The 18013-nt window shown below is 32.8% G+C and overlaps 1 protein-coding gene across 1 annotated transcript in view; it reads left to right on the forward strand.

Moving 5' to 3' along the window:
- The window catches only part of LOC101892624 (uncharacterized), a 277791-nt gene that overhangs the window by 120620 nt on the left and 139158 nt on the right, over positions 1–18013 (forward strand). The window contains exons 5-6 of the mRNA XM_059130222.1: positions 3059–3760; positions 9471–9587. Coding sequence (XP_058986205.1) covers positions 3059–3760; positions 9471–9587 — 819 coding nt within the window. The remainder of the gene's footprint in view (positions 1–3058; positions 3761–9470; positions 9588–18013) is intronic.

The following is an 18013-nucleotide window of genomic DNA, read 5'->3' on the forward strand; positions in this document are numbered from 1 at the left end:
CAACGATTTCTTATTGGTGGTAGATGGAGTTATGGAACTGTGTGACACCTGCACGCGTTGCTGCCGGCCTTGTGGCTCGTCGGTGGGGGGGTTCATTTGGCATCAACGTCCCTTATACCATTGGGCTACAGAAGATTTAACAATTTTGATTTTGCGTGCGAGAACAGAATAATTAATTTTTTCTAGAGACTTTAAAAGGTATTTAAGAGTTAATATGTAGACAGATTAACAGATGAAATAGCACTACTAGGGAATAAGATAGGATGTAAGAGAAAGTAAAAGAGTTCTAGAATGTCAAAAAAACTTTAGCAACAAGGTGGCATTTGTTGCTCGCATTGCCCTCCCAACCATTGTCATAACCTGCCAAACGTATCCTGAAGCAAAAATTTCGGTATGACCCCATGTATAATTCAACCAGCCTTTACAATGACTACAAAGGGTCAATCAAATCATGTTCAAGTTTTATTCATATTAGTAACTATAATAAATAAAAAGAAATTCATGTATACTTATCAAAACTAAACTAGACATATTATTATCCCAGGGGCAGAACTTTAACTAGCAGTTAACTTTGAAAAATTTATGAAACTATTTGGAATAAATAATATGATGACATCGAGTTTATACAATGTATAGTAAAAAAAATCATGAAATGAAATTAAAAAGATTTAAATAATTTATAAGAGAAAACGAAAAATATCAGCAATTTTAAATTAGGTTGTATAAATATAAAAATAAGACTAAATTCATTCATAGTTGTTAATTAACACATACTGTTGGTAGGGTGCAAAAATGCTCAAAGGTTCAAGCAAATGAATTGAACAAGAATTGATAAGCAAAAAGAAAAAAAAAAATAGTGGTTGTGCTTCTATTTGTTCTTATTCTCTTTGTTGCTAATTTTTCGATGGCCATAAACCAAATCCAGCAAAGTGTGTATCAACATTTGGGTAGCACTTCGTAATAATGTTTTAAAGATATGAGATGGAGAGTAAAATAGAGCATACAAATCAAAAAAAAAGCTCTGTAATTTTTTCTATTACTGCTTAAATACCAAGTAATAATCAACATTATTGCTCCATGACAACCCAATTATGGCGACTCATATATCCAACTCTCATTTAAAAAAAAAAACATAGCAAAACCAAGAAGAAATAAATCAATAACTCACTCAATTATCACGATCCCACGACGAAAGTACTTTCGCAGAGGCATTGATGGTCGCTGCGCTGCTGAATGCGCTGTTTCTACGGCAATCCAAAATTCGATCACTTGCTGTTGATGCTCTTAAAATAAAGTTGTTATATGGGAGTAGCAAATTTGTCGCCAACTGTTATACACAACACGTTGATTTTGCAAGGGTAAATGTTGCTGTCTCATTTTCACATTCAGATGCAATTGAATATTTTAATTTCATTTAGAACACTGTTTTAACTTCATTAAGACTCCATTTTGTGCTTCTTCAAACTCCATTTTAACATTTACCAACATCATTATCCCACAACCCAAACCCTTAAAGCCATAATTATGACCATAATAAAATGACCATTATTATGTTCGAGGGGCATGAGTGTTGGGAAGTGATTTGCAAAATCAACGGTACACACTTCTTTTTCTTTTAAATTTTACGAATTATTTGGCACTGTCAATTTTTTATGGTTGACTTAGGGGTTATTCTAGAAAAAGTTACACTAACTTCACTATGCCAATAATATAAATTCTATATACAAAAAATATCACTTATTCAAAACACTTAATTTAAGGACTTTTAGAATAAAAATAATTACTTAAAATTATGATTTTAGGACTAAAACTGCAGCTAGTTCTAACTTCTTTTAATTTATAATGTGTTTTCACCGAAATGTGAGGTTATCACTCCCGTTCCTTGCAGGTTCACTTTATTAACCACTGCCGATGTTAAGTTTCCAACAATTCCACTTCTGTATACATCACTTCTTCACAAATCTTTGGTGAATAATTTATGAATATTATCACATGGAAATTTTAGGAAACTTCGGTCAATCTAAACCGTTGCCCAAATAAATGCTGAGATGCTTAACACACGACGATCAAACACAACTGTATCAAAATCAATTGCACAGTCTGATCGATGTTATGAGAACAGTTATTGGATTTTTTTGTGTTATGCTTTCTGTCGTGTCCTAATAAAGCTTTGGCACTCAGCTTGCATAATTCTATTAAGAAGTATTTGAATTATAAGCATTATGAAAAAAATAGAGAATGAAAGCTATTACCAGTGGTAATTTCCAATTCAATTTCCAGACCAATCCAATGTAAAATCATGTAAAGCATCTTTCAATTGAAATCATGTGCAACTCAAACGAAACCATAGGCACTTAATGGAATGGTGATTTCATCTTTGAATTAATTGATGTAAGATTCGGCTATCAGGTTAATCTGTTGAAGCCAGATATAAAATATAAAAAATAAGATTTTCAGGGTACAAAACTCACATTAAGTCAAGTGGTTCAGTGACAAAAATATTTCAGCCAACCAGGAAAAAAAATCCTTATCAGAATTTTGTAGTTTTTTTTTAATTTTTTAATTTTCTTCAATTCACTTTAAAAAAACGAGGCAGCGATGTAGAAATACCTTATATCGATGCCTACCCTTGGTGTTACTTTTGACAAAATGGACGGATGCTGCTATTTCATCGGAAAGGAAAACTTGGATCCGCCTATAATACATAATTGTTCTTCCAGTTAAAAAGAGGAAACAATTGGCAACAAAGGTGGGAAAAACGTCAACGAACTGATAGGTATATTGCAACAATGAACCGGTTGATAGATAGATGGCGCTAAGTATATGGACAGGCATACCACAATCATAAAAATTGTAAAGCACTACATTTTTACAAGAGCAAGCGCTACTACATCGGACTGGCAGACAGACGGACGGTCATCTTTAAATTGACATAGAATGTGGTTAACCCCACTCGATTTACCCACATTTTCCCTGAATTTCTTTGCCATCAATTTTTTCAAATTTTTCTCCAAATTTTTCTAATTACTAACCCTTTCCCACCCTCTTACGTTTTCAGGTCATTGACTGGGGCGTTGAGCAGTGCCGTTCGCTGCATGTCCACATTAAATCCCCACCTCGCCTACGCGTAGACCCTGCCAGCGTTACTCTCCACAAAGGCGACTCCCTGCGTGTTCGATGCCTTTCACCCGGCAATGATGATATCAAACGCTATGCCCAACTTGGCTACAGTTGGTCACGCAACGGTCAGCTGTTTCAATCCGATCCCAAGACCGTTATGTGGGAAGATCTCTATCCGGATGGTAGTATTTTAAAAATAAATAATATACAAAAATCTGCCGAATATACCTGTGTGGTTTCGAATACCGTCAAACCGGTATCGAAGAGTGTCTACATCACGGTCATTGATCGCAGTGCTGTTCATGTTTGTCATGCTGAGTCGGCCTATGGGGTACATTGGCCCACAAGTGCCCCGGGAGGGGTGCCTGTCATCTCCGATTGCCCTCGTGGCTTTGAGGGTTTCTCGAAGCGTACATGTGAAAAACGAGATGCCGGCAACACTACATGGCTGACGCCAGATTTTTCTAATTGTATTCGTGATCACTTGCTGAGAATTTATAATGAATTTCGTGCCCTTACTTCGGGATTCCAGCAGACAAATACATCGGATTTGCTAAAGGCTAGCTTGGATTATACGCTGAGGAGGTATAAGCATTTTTTGCCAGGAGAGGCGGGTTTCCTGATTGATATGTTGCATGAGGTAAGTATTTTTCTAGGAAAATATATTAAATGTTTGTATTTAGAATTGTGCTAATCTAGTTCGATCGAACGAGCTAGTTCCTAATGCTATTCCGTGGACGTATAGTCGTATGTATGTATTTTCATGTATACGGCGTATGAGTGATATGAAATATGTGAAATCAGTCATACGTTAAGGAAGTGGTGTATTGAACTGAACTACATTTTCCTCGCGAAATTGAAAATGTAGGTGGGGTTATAGTCAGAATAGAACTCTATTGTTTTTGGAGATGATCGTAAAATATTTAGGGGTTGAAATGGACCAAAAACAGAAAAAAATCTTGATTTGGCTGTAGCTCTACAGGTCGCAATTATAGACCAATCGACTTGGAATTTAGCATGGAGTTAGAGTTTAGAGCTGGACAGATTTGAAAGGTCATCGGACAGTATTTAGCGGGTAAAATAAACCATAACTTTTATGTAAAAAATATAAGAAAATTTTATCTTAACCGCGAATATTTTTATTCCGGCAAAATCGTAAGTACATCACGAAGACACTTTTGGGCATTATAGTGATGCTGATAGCCAAGATATCGGATATACAGCAAAATAGTTAAAATCTATATGAAAAAGAAATTGATGTTGGTTTTGCTCCGCTAATAATACAAGAGCCGCTGGACTGATTTTCCCAATTCGCATCAATCAATCGGAATGGTCTCTTGACAGAAAGGTATAAAATTTAAGAAAATCGCAAAAAAGCATGACTACAAAAAAGTGAATATCTTTTTTTCCATTTTTTCAATTTTTGTCATATTTTTATCGGATGCGATTTTTTCAATTCGACTTACAATTTTGAAACTTAAATTTTCTAAATTGTTATACCCCACAACACTACGTTTTGAGGCTTTACATACGTATCACAATTATCGTCCGATCCTCACGAAATTTTGCCTGTCGTAGGCTTAGGTTCAGAATTAAAACCTATTGTTTCTGAAGATGTACATTTATGTACAATCGCTCTGCAGGCCCCAATTGGAAACCAATCGACTCCCAATTTCTCATGAGAATATAGCTAAGGACAGGGAATAAGTCTAGCATTTTGGATGACCATTGGATTATATATACCTGTAAAATGGACCACAACTTTCGTGTGAAATTGTTTTAAATACCTAACAACACGACGGAGTGCGTAAATATTGGCAAAATACCCCGGGTCACAAACCTAAGGAAATTATCTGTTCAGAGCTCTTTGACATTATTTCAATAACGAAATCTTCCCAAATGGATCTGGGCATAAGGGGACTTCGAACACATTGTAGTGTTATGTAGGGTATCACATGGTCGGCCCCGCACGACTATAGCCTTTGCTTACTTGTTTTTAATATGAATTATTTCAATTGCAATTCGAATTATTTCATGGGTACTTCGAATTTTTCTGATTGTAATTCGAATGATTCAATTGGAAACATTCGAATTACCATTGGAATCATTTGAATTACAACAGAAATAATTCGTTTTACAATTGGAAATTTTCGAAATACAATTTGAAAAATTCAAATTACATCTGAAAGAATTCAAATTACAAATGGAACTCTCGAATTACGAAAGAAATGTTACAGATTTAATCGAAAATTATTCGAATTACAACTGAAAAAGGTGTAGTTTGACACAACTCTATTTTAATATATATGGCGTATGAGTAATAAAACATGATATTTTTCATATGTATGAAGGTACATTCTATTAAAATAAGTCATACGCCAAGGTGTCCAACATTTATTAATTATACCTAAAATTGATTACATCCGTGTTTTTCTTCGATATTAATATCAAATATGAATGAATCCTATTTAAAATCTCATAATACTATAGTCTTTATCATATTTTTCCATCAAAAGTTAAAAATTTCTATTTAAAGGCAACTTTTCATTTGCTTCAGAAACAAAAAAAAAAACTTTGAACAAAACTCAGCCAACTTCTGTTTTAAACTTTCCAACAACCACAAATTGTGACATCTTTGTTCAAACAAAGTTTTTTTTCGGGTTTTAGACACCTAATTTTAGTTGCGTGTGACTCTTTTTTGGTTTGCTGTCTGCACAAATATCACTGCATTTTTAAAGTTTTAACTTTGCTAAAGTCTCCAAAGAATTATTGGAAAATATGGAATTTTTAGTTATGTTTTTGAGTTTCGTTTCTTGGAATGCATGGTAAAGTGTGGGAAAACTACCTCAAAATAACTAAAAGGAATGAAAAAATGGTTAAAATTAAAGTCAGGTACCTTTTGTTAAAATATTTTTGTGAATATGTTTTCAACGATAAAAATTGTCTCGATCATAAAAAATAATATTATAAGGACAAAAAATGGTGGGAAATATTTCAGGAACTAAAAATGTAGCATTCTAAAAACCTGGAAAAAATGTATATTTTTTAAAGAATATATTTTCTAGTACAAAAAAGTCGGTGGGTATTTAAAGATTGATTTTCAAGGACAATAACTAAAAGTTTATGCATTTTTAACGAATATTTTCTCAAGGACCTTTTGTCTTTCAACAAATATTTTTTAATGATGATTTTTTTAAGAAGCGTTTAAAATTTTTATAAATGTGAGGAATATAAACACCATACTGCATGAAACATATATATGGGAGCTATAGCTATATCTGAACATGGCTGATTTTCACCACATTTGAAGTACTTATTTCCAGGTTGTATTCGGTCGAAACTGTCGAAATCCATATCATTTGAATAAATATTACACCCATGGCCCACAATAAAATTTAAATCGTATAATTATATATATGGGAGCTGTATCTAAATTTGGGCCGAATGAATTTCAGTAAGATTTGTCCTTGCGTCAAACAAAGAATCTGTGCAAAATTTAATTTTAATCGAACATTAAGTGCGATTACAAAAATACAGGAACAGACGAGAGTGGATTTGTAACCAGCAGAGCATAGATTTTAAAAAAATACATTTACAAGAATCACTCAAGTCTGGATTTTTTGAATAATAATTTTTCAAATCCGAACGTGGATTTTAAAAAGATAAACGTTTGAAAGATCTATAAAGCGTGTCCTTTTTAACGAATAATATTTCAAGGATTTAAATAATTAAATAATTATTTTCCAGAGTCTTTAGAGCATAGCTCTTTTGAAGAATTATTTTCCAGGGATCTTTAGAGCGTGGATCTTTTGAAGAATCATTTTCCCAGGGACCTTCAAAGCGTGTTTTTTTTCTAAATGTTTCTTCGAGGACCAACAGAGCGTAGATTTCTAAAATAATTATTTTCCAGGGACATTTAGAGTTCAGATTAAAAATATATATATTTTCACAAGGATAAACATGAGCTTGGAGTTTAAAAAAATATTTTTTTTTTTCAAGGACCAACAGAGCGTGAATTTCTAAAATAATTATTTCTTAGGGACCTTTAGAGTTTAGATATTTAAAAAATTATTTCTCAGGGACCTTTAGATCTTGGATATTAGAAAATATATTTTTTTCCAAAGATGAACACAGCGTAGATTTTTAAGGAATACTATTTTAAGAATCAAGAGAGCATAGATTAATTTGTAATTTTTTTTGAGGATCACCGCAGTGTTTATTTCTAAAAGAGTTTATTTGCAAAGACCACCATGTTGTGAATTTTTATAGGTTGTTTTTAAGGACCCGGATAAGATGATATTTTTAAATTAAATTTTAAATTTTTGTGAATTTCTTAATTATATTTTTTTCTAATACTACCGGATGAGAGCGAGGATTTTTTATCTTATATTTTTGAAGTGCAAAAAGAATGCATTGTTTAAACCAGTTTTTATGTTTATTGGGGAAAAAGGACATATATAACAATAATCGAGCAATATCGTAGAAGATTAAAGATTTTTTTCAAGTCACGTTAAAGCAATAATCCTGAATTGTTAAAGGAAACATTGTTTTAAAGGACAATTAAAGCAATAGTTGTAAATTTTGAAAGAATACCTTGAGCTCTCAAGATTTTTTTTCGAAAACAGGAAGAACAATATCTGGATTTTTTATAGAATATTTTTTTTTTTTTTATTTTAGGCAGGGCATTTATCTTGTAGTTTTTATTGGACATACAGGGTGAGATGAAAAAATTGCAACCAATTTTAGACTTTCGTCCGAAAGCTGTTAAAATTATTCCAGTGACAGCTCATTATATTTTTTACAAGCGTACAAAAGCATTTTGTTGAGAATTTTCCAGAAAAAAAAATCAGTTATTCGTGATAGAATTCAATGGTGATAGTGTGATTTCTTTATAATTGTCTGGAAAATCACAAGTGGCTATCGTTAGAGAACTCCAGCATTTAAATCTGAACAAATCTTTTTTGTCTCGTACCATCGCTCGGGACGATCGTCGCAATTTTCGATTCGGCAAATATTGAAAAATGAGCTCGTGAAATTCCAAAAAGTGCAAGAACTTACACCGCTACAGAAAGAAAATAGACTCAAAAGAGCTAAGGAGTTGCTTCGCTTGGTCGCAAGTGGAGAACTGTCGAATTTTGTTTTCTCCGATGAGAAAACATTTGTTGTTCAGCAGTTTGAAAACAAACAATACGATTGTGTTTATTTACCAAAGAGGTCAGCTGAAAATATGCATCTTCGGTTGGCCACCAGAAATCGAGCGTCGGCCATGGTGATGGTTCTGGGCCGCCATAACAGCCGATGTTGCTCTCCGCTCGTATTAATCGACCGTGGCATCAGAATAAATGCCGAATATTATTGCGAAAAATTTAGCAATGGTATTTCTGAGCTGTATTTGATATATTTCCCTAAATATTGTTGTTACAGAGTGCATATTACGGCTGCGGAGGACAAAAATAACAAATCGGATGAAAAATATATATTGGAGCTATAGCTATATCTGAACCGATTTCGATCAAATTTGGCATACTTATTTTCAGGCCTAATTTGGTTGTATGTGAAAAACTCCATACTATTCGGGCTGATATTACACGTTTGGTGCACAGTAAAAGGCAAATCGGACGAAGATATATATGGGAGCTATATCTAAAATTTGACCGATTATCTCCAATTTTCAATAGGGTTTGTTCTTGGGCCAAACAAATGATTTGTGCAAAATTTCATCTGGATCGGGTAATAAATGCGAATTGTATTTTGTTCACAAAAATACATGGACAGATGGACGGACGGATGGGCGAACGGACATGCATAAATCGACACAAAATGTGATTCTCTGCAGATCATCAAAAGGAACTATGGGTCTATCTCGTTTCCTTTTGCCTGTTACAAACAAATGCACAAAGACCTAATACCCTGACCACCTTGTGGTGTAGGGTATGAAAATATGGATTTTTTATAGAATATTTTTTAAATTTAAGCAGGCCATTTATCTTGTAGTTTTTATTGAACATATATTCAATAATAACAACAAAATATTTTTTAATATTTATTTTTAAGCATTTTCATTGCAATTATAGTGTATTAATTGAAAATGTTTTATGTTCCATATTTTTTAATATACTCTTCAACGGCCATTTCAAATAATATCGTTGATATGCCAACTCGAAAAATTGATTAAACAAATAAAAACGAATTTTTATGCAACAGTTTGAAAATAAATTGATATTTCTTTTTTTTAATAACAATATTTAAAAACCATATCTATAAACATAACTTTAGTTTCGCTTCTATTTTTCAATTTTAAATAATGTCACATGTACGTTTTATTTTTTCAATTTTCCCACCATTTGCAGCTCGATAATTATTTGCAATTGAAAGGCTCTCAACTGGAACGTGAAATGGCTGCTGAGATAATTTTGCATATTTTAGATAAAGTCATGCAAAATCCACAATCATTGAACAGTCAACAGGTATGTGTTTCTTTTTTTTGTGGGTTTATCCAATGCTACTCAACTCTTGTTGCTTTGTCGGGGGTTTTTCTCTCTCATCTGTGGTTGTTTGTATCGCTGGTACTTGGTGAGCATCTGCAGCAGCAAAAAACGATATTATTTAAATATTTATGACACATATTTCAACCCAACCAGACCTGACCGACCAACCAACCAACTGACCAGCCAACCGTAAACACAAACAATCAACATATAAATCAACACAAATTTTTAACAATGCATATTTTAAGTGGGCAACAACACACATGTATCGCCACAATAAAATGAAGCTGGCTTAGCTTGGCCAGGGTGCTGAAATTCCGATCACATTATGTATATATAGAATATTCTAACTGAACATGTTTGCAGTGTCAGCGTCATGGACATCATCATCATCATCGACATCATGAAATTGTTGCTGTTTTTATTTTTAGAAAACAATAAATTAAATTGCTTTTGTTTATAGATGAACATGCACACACACACATGCTCGCGAAAAAATACCTTTTGGGCTCACCAACACTGTGACAATGAAAACAATAACAACGTCATATTGTTAACATTTTAAAATATTAAAAATATTTTTTTAAAACACACACAATTACTGTTGCTGTGATTGATGTATTGAAAATGTGTGGTTAAACAAATGATTGACATGTGGACGTATACGTTATTTGCTGTGTTATTTGTTTATCATACGCCCAGGAGACCAGCAGTGGTGAATTTATGAATGAATAGCAGACCACTGTTTAAAAATATTATGGTTTAGTAGTCAATAAATAAATGTGGTAAAATATGGGAATATGTAAGTAATATTTTATAAGGATTCACCACACATTATATACTTTGATCCACTATAGCAATATAAGTTATAAAGGTTCTATGACGACATATTTTTGTGATGGCAAATATTTATTATGGATATTGATCCGCAATGACAAAACGCTGTTATTGCTTGTGACCAAGGTTTAAAAATTATTCAATGCATTGAAATGTAATGTGACTCTATACCGAATTTTAAGTACATTTTTTTCAAAGTCCTATTTGAATTGAAAAAAAAAACAATATTTTTCCACGGAATTATTCTGCCAATAAGCGTGGATTTTTAAATGTTTTTTTTTTTATTCAGGGACTATTGGGTTAATAATCGAAGATTTTGAAATGAATATTTATACAAGGACTATTGTATAAACCTTGGATTTTAAAAGAATATTTTTCCAATAACCGTGGATTCTTAAAAGAATATTTTCCAAAAAACAAACTTTTCCTAGGACTATTGAGGACTCTTAAAAAAACAATCCTCGGGATTTTTGGAATATTTTTCCAAAGACTCCAAAAAATATGGATTTTTATAGGAATATTTCTCCAAATGCTATTGGGCTACTAATCGTGGATTTCTAAAAGAAAAATTTTCCCAGGACTAGCGGACCGATAAACGAATTATCAAAAGAATATTTTCTTAAGGATTTTTACCCCAATTATCGTGGATTTTTTAAAAGATTATCTTTCCTAGAACTAATAAAACAATAATCGTGGATTTTAAAAGAATATCTTTCCAAGAACTAGTAAAGCAATAATCGTGGATTTTTAAAAGAATACTTTCTCAAGGACTAGTGGGCCTATAATCGTTGACTTTTTAAAGAATATTTTTTCAAGAACTCATGGGCCAATAATCGTGGTTTTTTTTAAAAAAAAATATTTTTTCAAGGACTACTGGGCCAATAAATCTGTATTTTTAAAAGAATATTTTTTCCAAAGACTATTGTTTCAATAATCGTGGGTTTTTTTAAAGAATATTTCTTCAAGGACTAGTGGGCCAATACTCGTGGATTTTTAATTTTTTGAAGAATGTTTTCAATTAAAAAATCGTGGATTTTTAAAAGAATATTTTTAAATATAAAACGGTGAGTTTTTTAAAGAATGTTTTTCCACAGACTACTGAATAAATATTCGTGGATTTTTAAAATAAAATTTTTCAAGGACTAGTGGGTCAATGATCGAGGATTTAAAATTAACATTTTCCAAGGATTATTGATATAAAAATTGTAAATTTTTTAAATAGTTTTTTTTAAGGACTAGTGGGCTAATAATCGTGGATTTTATAAAAGAATATTTTCCAAGGACTACCAGGGCAATAATCGTGGATTTTATAAAAGAATATTTTCCAAGGATTACCAGGGCAATAATTGCGGATTTTTAAAAGAATATTTAAAAGGACTACCAGGGCAATAATCGTGGAAATTTAAAAGAATATTTGCCAATGACTATCAGGGCAATAATCGTGGAAATTTAAAAGAATATTTGCCAATGACTATCAGGGCAATAATCGTGGATTTTTAAAATAATATTTTCTAAGGACTATCAGGGCAATAGTCGTGGATTTTATAAAAGAATATTTTCCAAGAACTACCAGGGCAATAATGGTAGATTTTTAAATAAATATTTTCCAAGGACTTGCAGGGCAATAATCATGGATTTTTAGGAGAATATTTTCCAAGGACTACCAGAGCAATAGACGTGGACTTTTTAAAAATATTTCCTAGGACTACCAGGACAGTAATCGTGGATTTTTAAAATAATTTTTACAAGGACTACCATGGCAATAATCGTGGATTTTTAAAAATAATAGTTTCCAAGGACTTGTGGGCAATAATCGTGGACTTTTATAAGAATATTTTCCAAGGACTACCAGAGCAATAGTCGTGGACTTTTAAAAAATATTTCCAAGGACTACCAGGACAATAATCGCGGATTTTTAAAATAATTTTTACAAGGACTACCAGGGCAATAATCGTGGATTTTTAAAAATAATAGTTTCCAAGGACTTGTGGGCAATAATCGTGGATTTTTAAAAGAATATTTTCCAAGGACTACCAGAGCAATAGTCGTGGACTTTTAAAAGAATATTTTCCAAGGACTACCAGAGCAATAGTCGTGGACTTTTAAAAGAATATTTTCCAAGGACTACCAGGGCAATAATCGTGGATTTTTGAAAGAATATTTTCCAAGGACTACAGTTCCAATAATTGTGGATTTTGAAAAGAATATTTTTTAAAGACTATTGAGTTATAATGATAATTTTTCAAGGACTAGTTGGTCACTAATTGTGGATTTTTAAAATAATATTCTCTAAGGACTTGAGCCCCAATTATTGTAGAATTAAAAAAATATTTTTTGAGCATTATTTGAATATTTTTTACGGATAGTCGAGAATGTTTAAAAAATATGTTCTAAGGACTATTAGGCCCAAGTTTAAAATACAACTTTTTCAAGGACTATTGGACTAATCAATAAACGTGGATTTTTGGTAAAGCAATGATCAAGGATTTTTATGGAATATTTTCCCAGATGAATACTGCGCTAATATTTATGTATTTTTAAAGGAATATTTTTTCAAGTTCTATTGGGTAATATTAAAAAATATTTAAAAAACAATTTTAATTTTGTCAAGGACGGTTTAAACTGTAATTCTATACAATTTTGAATATTTTGGTTCCTTCTCCAGTACAAAATTAAAAGATTCCAGCGTTAATGGCAATTAGTTTCACCCCAAAACACAGTTTTTAGTACCTTGTAATACCTTTTTAGTACAAATTTCAATTTCTTATATTCTGTCTCACGTACGGTCAAAGTTTCGAATTAACGCCTAGCACACCCGGAATTTAGTATTTTTTTATTATTATTTTTTTTTTTTAATTTTCGATATAATTTTACGATGTAGCTAGGGTTCTATCTTCTATAACGAAATCTTATGCAATTTATTTTGGTTGCAAAGAGCAGTAAACAATGTATTGGCTTTCGAACTTCAAACCTCTTCCCATCCTGAATTGTTTATTTTAGATGTGCCTTATCCTTTCTCTTATTCCTTTTTATTAAATTTACAATTGTTTTACATTCTTCGAAATCAGTTTGTGTTCAATTCTCATCCACATTTATGTTCATTATTAGTATGTATGTATGTATGAATGTATAAATGAATGCACGTCCCTTTTTGTAACGAAAAGGTGTAAAGACTGGCATTCTCGAATAGTAGTCAACAACAAAACTAAATCGGAATATTTTATTATTTTATCTATTGTTTTGAATTTCAATTTCAGGATTATATTATTTATTTTTCTGGCATTCCTTTCTTTCATTACTGCACTGCAATACAATACTTGGTTTCAAGGTATCCAATGGAAAAGAATGTATATTTTTTTCTTTTGCTGTCAGATGTGAAAAATTCCCATGGAGAGAAGATTAAATTTATTTTTAAAGAATAGAATAATACAATTGCTCAGATAGAGACAGAGAGAGATACTATTCTTAAAAGGATTTTTGCAAAGAATTTAAATAAGGAATTAAAACAAAATAAAATTATTTCATATCCAACACCACATTTCAAATCCTATGACACATAATAAAGTAAAAACAAAAAATCGAGCTCAGGTGTTGAAATGTTGCTATGGAAAATTAATTATGAGTACATCTTCTTTTTATTTAAAAATAACAATTTTTCAGATCTTTTTTTTTTTTGGAATTTTACAGAAGTAAATTATTTTGAATTGCACAATGAAAACTCATTTAAACATGTGTATCTCCAATTTTCCCACATTTGAAGTATGAAAAATTGTACCCTCACTTAAATCATCATCACACCGAACATAAATCCAAGTGAACACACACCAAAAAAACGAAAGGAAAAACTTTTTCAATTCCACCCAACAACAAAAAACAGCATTCTTTCACATACACACATATATATATATATATATATATATATATATATATATATATATATATATATATATATATATATATATATATATATATATATATATATATATATATATATATATATATATATATATATATATATACGTACATATTGATTTTACTCAATTGGCAAATATACTTTTGTCTGGCAAATAAGTTTTTCTCCTTTAAATAACTGAGACCAGAGTTTTTTTTCTAGAGTTTTTAAAAATTGAACAATCGATTGACTCCCACATACATATGTATTTGTGTATATACAGGGTGCGATGAAAAAACTGCAACCAACTTCAGATTAATGCCATTTCCAAGCCACTCGTCCGACAGCTGTTAATATTATTCCAGTGACAGCTCATTATATTGTTTACAAGCCTACAAAAGTATTTTGGTGAGATTTTTCTAGAAAAAAGTTATTCGTGATGGAATTCAAGCGCGATAGTGTGATTTCTTTATATTTGGCTGGAAAACCATAAGTGGCTATCGTTAGAACACTCCCGCATTTAAATGTGAATAAACCTTTTGTGTCTCGAACCATCGCTCGTTACCTTGATACTGGTAGCGTAGCCCGACATCAAGAAAGTGGACGGAAGAAAACAGTAACATCAGCAGAAATGGTTCGAAGAAAAAGAAGCGACTTGATCGAAACCCCCCCCTCCGTCCCAGTGGCCGAAAAATGGCTCGTGAGCTGAACATATCGCAATATTCCCTTCGGCAAATATTAAAAAATGAGCTCGGGGTAAAGCCATTGAAATTCGAAAAAGTGCAAGAACTGAACACCGCAACAGGAAGAAAATAGACTCAAAAGAGCTAAAGAGTTGCTTCGCTTGGCCGAAAGTGGTGAACTGCCGAATTTGAGAAAACATTTGTTGTCCACTAGTTTGCAAACAAACAAAATAATCGTGTTTACTTGCCAAAGAGGTCAGCTGAAAATGTGCACCTTTGGTTGGCCATCAGAACTCCAGCGCCGGCCATGGTGATGGTGAGGGCCGCCGTAACAGCCCATGATCGCTCTCCGCTCGTATTATCGACCGTGGCATCAGAATAAATGCCAAATATTATTGGAAAATATTCTGGAGGATATATTAGGGCCTAGGGCACGCAAAGATTTTGGCCGCAGACCTTGAATTTTCCAACAGAACTCGGCACCATCGCACTCAGCACGCGCCAACCTAGAATGTTTACAAAATGAGGTTACTCGCTTCATTTCCAGTGCACAATGGCCAACAAAATATCCGGATACCAATCCGTTGGGCTGTTGTGTCTGGAGTATTTTGGAAATCAAGGTTGGCACTAAAAAATACCAAAGTGTTGTCGATCGCCTCAACCAGGCGCTAAAATTTGATAATGGCGTTTGACTTTGTTGCAGTTTTTTTATCTCACCCTGTATATTTGAGTATTTTAATATTTATATAAAATTTCGTAGACATACACACACATAGGTAGATGGAGTTCGTCAACACTTGGAAGTTATTCATTGCATAACAACTTTTTTGGAATTGTGTTTTTTATTTATTTTTTGATATTGAATTTTCTGGTTTCAGTTTGTATTGTTTGAAGTTTCTAGCAATTTCTGCTAGCATTATTCAACACCGGGGGTGCATATCATATAGGATGACCACAGAGCTAAACTTTGTAACTTTACTTTAATGTTGTCTGCTTATATTGTCGTTTGTTGAGATTTCAATTGCATATCATCGGCATATGCTTAAATGTTCCATACATAATTTTGCACCTTTGAGGTATTGGCAATTTTTAAAGTTTTCAAACTTTCGAGATATCCTTTTTTCGAATTTATATTTAACTAGCAAGTGCCCGCAACTACGAGAGCGAGAAGTACACATTAAAATTTTCAGTTCGTTGTAAAAGCTCGTGTTAGTCCTTTTTAGTACTCAAAATGCACAATTTATTCAGTGTTACAAAATGTTTTAATCAAAAAGTTATGCATTGTACTAATTATTCAGATTTTCAAGGTTTTTTACACCCTCCACCAAAAAAAGTATGGAGGGTATATTAAGTTCGTCATTCCGTTTGTAACTCATCGAAATAATCATTTTAGACCCAACAAAGTATATATATTCTTGATCAGCGTGAAATTCTAAGAGGATTTAGCCCTGTCCGTCCGTCTGTTGTAATCACGCTACAGTCTAAACGAATTAAGATAGGAAGCTAAATTTTGCACAGATCTCTCTTTTGTCTGCAGGCAGGTCAAGTTCGAAGATGGGCTATATCGGTCCACGATATTGTATAGCCCCCATATAACGGTACCCCCACGGTATTCGGTATTTTGATGATTTTAGCCACATTTTTCAATGGAATTGTCTGTAAATCCACACAAGGAGTTCGTTGTGGGTACTTTATACCTCGGCAGAGAATTATCCATATAGGTCTACAATATCGTATAGCCCCCATATAACGGTACCCCCACGGTATTCGGTATTTTGATGATTTTACCCAAATTTTTCAATGGAATTGTCTGAAATTCCACAAAAGGAGTCCCTTGTGGGCAATTTACCCCCTCAAAAAGAATTGTCTATACAGGTCCACGATATCGTATATCCCTCATATAACGGTACCCCCCGATATTCGGTATTTTGATGATTTTACCCACATTTTTCAACGGAATTGTCTGAAAATCAACACAAGGAGTTCCTTGTGGGTACATTATACCTCGGCAAAGGTATTTTGATGTTTTTAGCCATATTTTTCAACAGAATGGTCACAAGGGGTTCTTTGTACATAAGGGGTTCTTTGTGAGCACTTTACCCCCCGACAGAGAATTCTCTATATAGGTTAACGATAACGTATAGCTCCCATATAACCCCGCGATATTCGGTATTTTGATGATTTTTGCCACTTTTTCCAATGGAATTTATTTGAAAATCCTCACAAGGAGTTCCTTGTGAGTACTTTACACGCAGACATAGATTTGTCTTTATAGGTCCACAATATCGTATATCCCCCCATATATCGGCACCATCCCATATTAGATATTTAAAAAATTTTAAAATAATTTTTAATGGATTTTATTTTTTGAAAATTTTCTAATTCGTTCCAAATGGTGGAGGGTATTCAAAGTTCGGGCCGGCCGAACTTACTTCTTTTTCATTTGTATTTTTTAGTACTTTTAATACACATTTTCAAAACTACCACCAGGTCTCACCAAATACCTAATTTCGTACAGTTCGCACACTTAATACACAGTTTCAAAACAACCTTTATATCGCAATTCCAGATACCAATAGAGATCTCAATATCAAATTTGACGATTCCAGCCCTATTCTTCACTCAATAAGAAATTTAGAACCATTAAGTACTTTTCGTACAAATACAGGGCGCATTTGCAAAACCGCAATCAGATCTCAACATCAGACACCAACAGAGACCTCATTATCAAACTTCGGAATTTCAGCTCTATTGCTTCGCCCATAACTCAATTTAGTACCACTCAGAACTTTTCGGACAATTGTGTGTACGATACACTTTGCCGAAACAACCTCCACATTTTAACCATACCAGTACGAATTTCCAAAACTTCCTACTTACCCCAATCCTATACTCAAAATTTCCTAACCTACTTTCGTACCTCAATCATAAAATCCCATAAAAATCTTATTACCCAATTACGAGAATCCAGCCCTATAGGTTCACCCAAATTT

This window comes from Musca domestica, unplaced genomic scaffold, assembly GCF_030504385.1.
Source record: "Musca domestica strain aabys unplaced genomic scaffold, Musca_domestica.polishedcontigs.V.1.1 7, whole genome shotgun sequence".
Taxonomy (NCBI): domain Eukaryota; kingdom Metazoa; phylum Arthropoda; class Insecta; order Diptera; family Muscidae; genus Musca; species Musca domestica.